Source organism: Osmerus eperlanus, chromosome 11 (assembly GCF_963692335.1).
Source record: "Osmerus eperlanus chromosome 11, fOsmEpe2.1, whole genome shotgun sequence".
Lineage (NCBI taxonomy): Eukaryota > Metazoa > Chordata > Actinopteri > Osmeriformes > Osmeridae > Osmerus > Osmerus eperlanus.
Genome location: NC_085028.1, coordinates 3,894,755 through 3,900,916, shown reverse-complemented (window position 1 = coordinate 3,900,916; position 6,162 = coordinate 3,894,755). Strand labels below are relative to the sequence as shown.

General features: G+C 44.5%; 1 protein-coding gene across 1 annotated transcript; it reads left to right on the top strand.

Moving 5' to 3' along the window:
• The first annotated feature begins 412 nt into the window (after positions 1 to 412).
• Positions 413 to 1,407, top strand: LOC134029328 (centrosome and spindle pole-associated protein 1-like). The gene is made up of 3 exons (XM_062473414.1): positions 413 to 603; positions 864 to 1,018; positions 1,404 to 1,407. Exons 1-3 carry the CDS (start codon positions 448 to 450, stop codon positions 1,405 to 1,407), a joined length of 315 nt encoding a protein of 104 aa, XP_062329398.1. The 5' UTR covers positions 413 to 447.
• Positions 1,408 to 6,162: the final 4,755 nt, after the last annotated feature.

Sequence of the window (6,162 nt, the reverse complement as noted above, 5' to 3'; positions counted from 1 at the left end):
CCCATGGGGCCGGGGAGGGTGCGGCGCACCCCTCAGAGACACCCGAGGGGACCTCATTAGTACGTTGTAGCATGTTTCACTTACATTCCATGTTGGCTCACCCTACAGGATTGCATAAGTTGATTGGAGTTCAATTGATGGCAGATATTTCTGTGTGAAGTGTCTGACTGTACTTTGTCTGACTAGCTGACCTGAAGCAGATGCACAAGCAGAATGAGGAAGCTTGGCTGAACCCTGAGACCTCTCAGAAAAACGCCACAGTCACCAGGCCCATCCTGAGAGAGGACAGACTGCCGCCCATCAACACAGTCTCAGGTAGACAGTCACTGCACCAGCTGGCACATTGCAGACAACACATACATTAACGTGCATGGAATACACATGGTTATAATATATTTATTCTTTGCAGGTTTTGATCATGTCCAGACCACTGAGAAATCCAGGAGTATGTTTGCTAACCAGCAGACAGGGGCGCACTGGGGGCACCACCTGGCCGAGAGCAGGGGTCCCTGGGCTGAGGAGGGTGGACCTCCCTTTAGAGAGAGCAGGCTGGAGCCTGTGGAGAGGAGGGCACCAACTTACCAGGAGGAACTGGAACAGCAGGTGACCCCCCACCACCACCACCACCTCTATCTGTTGGGATACAGCACCAAAATACACCAAATGCAATGAATGTATTAATTCTGACAATCTTTATTCACAAAAGATGAATTATTCAATTTGCGCCACAAGTTGAAAGTCAGTCTGATGTTCATGATGATGTCAATGTGTACGCTGAGTCTATCCTCAAACCTCTGGTACATGTGGTTCCAGGGGAGTCAGTATTCCTCACCATATTCCTTCATAACCTTGAATCCCTGCAGATCCAGGAGAAGCAGGAGTGCCGGAGGCTGGAGAAGGTGGAGAGGGACCGGGCTGAGGCCAAGATGGAGGCCGAAATAAGAAACTATAACCCATGGGGCCGGGGAGGGTGCGGCGCACCCCTCAGAGACACCCGAGGGGACCTCATTAGTACGTTGTAGCATGTTTCATTTGCATCCCCTTTTAGCTCACCTTACAGGATATTATACGTGGATTGTGTTAGATTGATATCAGACAGTTCTGTCTGAAGTGTTTCTGGGACAAGGTGGACTAGAGTAGCTTTAACTGCCATGAAGTAGCTCACGCTACAGGCTTATGCCCACTATATATAGGTGCTCATCTGATCTGTGAAGCCCTCTGTGACATTGTTTGTAAAGAGGGATATACAAATAAGATTTGATATTTTCACACTGCAGAAGGCCACATTTTTAACATGTCTACCATGTGGGGTAAAAAGGTTGCTGGTCTGGTTTTACTGTGGTTAAAAGTTTTACTTCAAGGGTCTTGTAAATTAAAAAACGTCCTATGTTTTTTCTCACTAGCTGACCTGAAGCATATGCACAGGCAGAATGAGGAAGCTTGGCTTAACCCCGAGACCTCTCAGAATAAAGCCACAGTCACCAGGCCCACCCAGAGAGAGGACAGACTGCCTCCCATCAACACAGTCTCAGGTAGCCAGTCACTGCACCAGCTGGCACATTGCAGACAACCAATAATTTCACGTGAATGTAATACACATGTACACACAATGCATATGGCTGTTCTATTTTATCTTTGCAGGTTTTGCCCCCGTCCAGACCTCCATGTATGCCAGAGGAAATGTGTTTCCTAACCAGCCAACGCTTCATCAACTCACTGAACTGGATAAGTATAAGCTTTGCCTAAAACAACAGGTACAGTGTGATATGGTTTGGGATGTGTTATGTTTACATTTCAAGACCCTGGCCTCTTGTGGCTGTAGGGTCTTGTAGCTTCAACAAGCCATTGATTTGAAGGATGTTGTGTACTGTACACAAACACACACACACAGGTACATGATGTTGTATAACAAACTGTTTACCTCTCGGGCCCTGCCCAGATTGAGGAGAAGCACCTTAAGCAGGCAGAGGAGAGGGAGAAGCTACGCCTGGAGGAGGTGAAGGAGGAGAGGAGGCTGGCAGAGCAGAGGGCTCAAATCAAGAGGGAGTTTGACGAGAATCAGGAGATCCGAAGACTCAAGGAGATGAAGGTCAGCTGGGCACTGATTGGCTAAGAGGGATTTGGCAGAAATTAATGTTTATGCGTTTGCAATATACAGTATACAACTTATCTTATTTGGACCACACACTCTTGAATAACAATGCTAAACAATCTTGATAGTAGAATTGGATTTTTATGGTGTGGAAACACTTGACGTAAGGGTAGATTTTAAGCGAGTGTAACATATTCTTATGACTCAGCTGTTATTAGCTAAGTAAAGTTTGGTCTTCTTGCAACAGAAAACGGACAAAAACAAGGAGCTGGTCCATCTTGCAGAGGAGAAGAAGAAGAAAGCGGTGGAGAAGAAGAAAGAGGTGGAGGAGGAGGAGATTGCTGCTGGGAGGATGCGCTATGAGAAAGAGAGACAGGCGCGCATTCAGGTGAGAGGACCACAAAACTTTATTAGAAAGATTTGAACAAACAGAAATATCAGTATGATCCCCATCTTACTGTCTATCTGCAGGTGCAAAGGGAGATCTCGCCCCCCATCCCCACCCTCCAGAAGAGACACAGGGCCCCCCAGTCCACCCCCAGTCCCCCCAGCATGGACAGCAAACGCCCCACCACCCCCCTGTCTGTAAGTTGCCCGCTTGTATAAACCATAAACGTACTATGGAGAGCATCATCTGAAAACGGGTATAAACTGATGTCTCTCTCCCCTCCACAAACACCTTTTAGAAGGGCTCTCTTTCAGTGCCCCAGTCCCAGACACCCTCTGTCCCAGCTGTTAGGAAGGAGCTGGGAGCTGCAGGTAACACACACACAAAAACACGAAATGTTCCATATAGCTGGAACCAACACATTGTAGATTATTTGTAACTGGTATGTGATGATTGTGTGTGTATGTGTGTCAGGCTGCCTACCAGAGTACAACAGGGAAGTGCTCTGTAAGTTGACTGCAATCCGTAAAAAGCTGCTCAGAGAGCAGAAACGGGTAAAGGGCCAGATGATGCGCTCAGAGTGAGAGGAGCTGGACTCACTTGACAGGTAACACCCTCCACTACTGGGGCACTACTGCAAAGTTTAGGGGAGAGTAGAACAGAGTTTGGTCATTAAGTACGAGACGCTAAATCTCTCTATGTGGCTTAGGATGGAGGCTTCCGGGGAGCCTATCAGACTTCCAGATGACTACATCCTGTCAAGGTGTGGTCGAAGAGGGTGGACCCAAAGAACATGGGGAAATACTGACACACAAACATGAAGACACAAGAACGTGACAAGGACTGTCAAAGGGAGCAACTATATCACACACACTGACGATGGCTTAGGCCGAAACGCGTCTGTTAAATAAACTGGTCACAAAAAAGCAATGAGACAAGCCTGAGAGTGCGTTTTTTTACTTTAAGTTAATAGTCTTTTTCACTCGCACCCTAAATCGCCTTTATTTTGGAAGTAGAGCGCGCCTATCCTTACAAAAAGCAACTATATACACACACAGAAGGACCAAACTAGACAGGGGAAACTACGACAACAAGAGAACTGACTACAACAAACGAGAAAGCTACGAACCTCACACTTGACAAGGCACAGACACAGAAAATCTGACCTACAGGAAGACTGGAAACACTAGGGAGCATGGAAAACACACGAGGGAAGACCTGGGGCAAGACCGTGGCCGTGACACATCCTCCAATCAGAGTCAGCAGAGCGGGCCTGGGAGCGTGAACGCCACAACTGGACCAGGAGACTTCCGGCTCTGAAGCAACATTGAGGCTGTGGTGACAAAGCTGGGACTATTGCTGACTGTTTACGAGAACGATACTCCGATCACTCCGTGTTCCGATCACTGTACAATGTTTTTTGTGTGCAACCGAACTCAGACTTGTGGACAGAATGTGACATAGGAAAACATCTTGGCGTTTAGGGAAGTTATCCATTTTCTGTAAATAAGATCTAAATAAGAATACCCCACCCCCCTCTCTCTTTCTCGTTGGCTTTCTGAGAGTAGTGTCTTCTAGACTGCAACCTTCTTTACCCTCTATGCATCCATTAGATCATTATAAACAATTCCCAAGTGGAGAATAAATGGCAACTCTTATCACATCTGGAAATGAATTGCTTGTTGAGGGAATTAAAACTAGCTTGTATAGCATCATCATTAGACCTGCATAATTTGACGTCTATTATTTACATTTGAATGTCCATTTTACGTGAATTGCGTTTGTATGTTTCAGTTGAAAACGTAGTGGACTGAATAAAAAAAGGTCCACTGTGGGTACTTATTAGTTGGTGTAGCCTAACTGAACCTTGTCTTTGTCACACAAACTCATTACATAAGACTCAAGATTGACTGGACACAACTTTTATTTCTACCATTATTTCCCTTCCAGCAAAGTCATTCTTTTGCTTAAACCTTTGACAGATTTCCCCTTGTAATATTAATACAGCATGACAACAGAAATAGTTCCACTGTAGTATTTTTGGATGACACACACAGCTCAAAGCATTTAGGGAATACACTGAGGTTATATACAGGCTTTTATTTCAGACCATTCTTGACAAAGAATTGTAAGATGTACTGAGATCAAATTCTTCATAATAAGAATCAAAATAAATTACAGCTACCGGAGTGTTACTGATCTAATCATGTTACTTAGTATTGATCACTTTCCGATGTAACTTATAAAAATAATTTATGAATTGTGTAGGCGGGATACAAATATTTACTAAACATAGGAACGAAAGTTAATGACCATGCGCGATTCACACACTGTCTGTTATTTTGTAGCCTAATAATATTATCCCTTAGCCGACATATTAGACATTGTGATGATATTATTCTGTTAATTAATGTGACCAGACTAAAAAATGCGTCCGGCAGGGATTCCAAAATTGTCCGAGATTTTGCCTCGTCGGATATTTGTGTTTCTCTATTATGCTATTAAACTATTAAACTATTACGCCCTTATAAGTTTTGGAAAGGGTATCTCCCTTACGTTCCACCTTCTTGCGCGAGCTCTGACTGTAGAGTCGTCCCCCCCCCCCCCCCCATCCCACAAACTCGAATGTGGTCACCCTATGTTAATACACTAGAGAACTGCCATGCAAAGAAGCATCAGGCGTGACATCATAATCAGAAGTTGACATAGCAACGGACACATCGTGGCATTCCAAAGCATTATGATGTCACGCCTGACGCTTTTTGGCAGCCGATATTAGCTAAGACTGACACAAACAGAAACTCAGTACAGAGATACCGTCTTAATGCGTACCACTAATATTAGTAGGTAAACACTGTCTTGTGTTCACAGAAGTGTTCACAATTTTCCATCTGCAAAATTGAGAAAACTGAACTTGAGAACTTCCTCAAGCAACAGAGGGCCAAAGTGTCAGAAGATGAAGCTTAACCCTAACTTCAAACAAGATGGTCCTTACATGGAAACAAGGGTGAGTTTCTCTTTATTCAGTAGAGTATAGACAGCTGACTGGCTTTTATTTAAAAAATGGTGTGAGAGGAATACTGATCTGTGAATTGCACCTCATTTGTAACGAGTAAATGTATTTTTAAATGGATCACTGCTCATAGCATGAAGCCTTTTCTCTCTTCCCTAGGAGTACGGTGCCTCCCTCAGAAGAGATCCCTCCACCTTGACTGAGGGCTGGAGAGGGGTGTACCTGGGCCACCACCCGGCCGAGGGCAGGGGTCCCTGGGCTGAGGAGGGTGGACCTCCCTTTCGAGAGAGCAGGACCACCAGACTAGGAAGGGTGGAGCCTGTGGAGAGGAGGGCACAAACGTACAAAGAGGAACTAGAACAGCAGGTGACCCCCCTCCCCACTATGAGTTGGGATACTGTACTAAAATACACAAAATACTATAAATATTATTGATTCTGCTCATAGATAAGTGATTGGTATTGAAGGTATAAACTCACCAAAACATGGACTGAACTATGATACATGGAATTTTCTTTATCAACTTTGACTTGAGATTGTGTGTTTTACCTTAGTCTATGTAAGGTATAAACTCACCAAAACATGGACTGAACTATGATACATGGAATTTTCTTTATCAACTTTGAGTTGAGATTGTGTGTTTTACCTTAGTCTATGTTTGAAACAAGT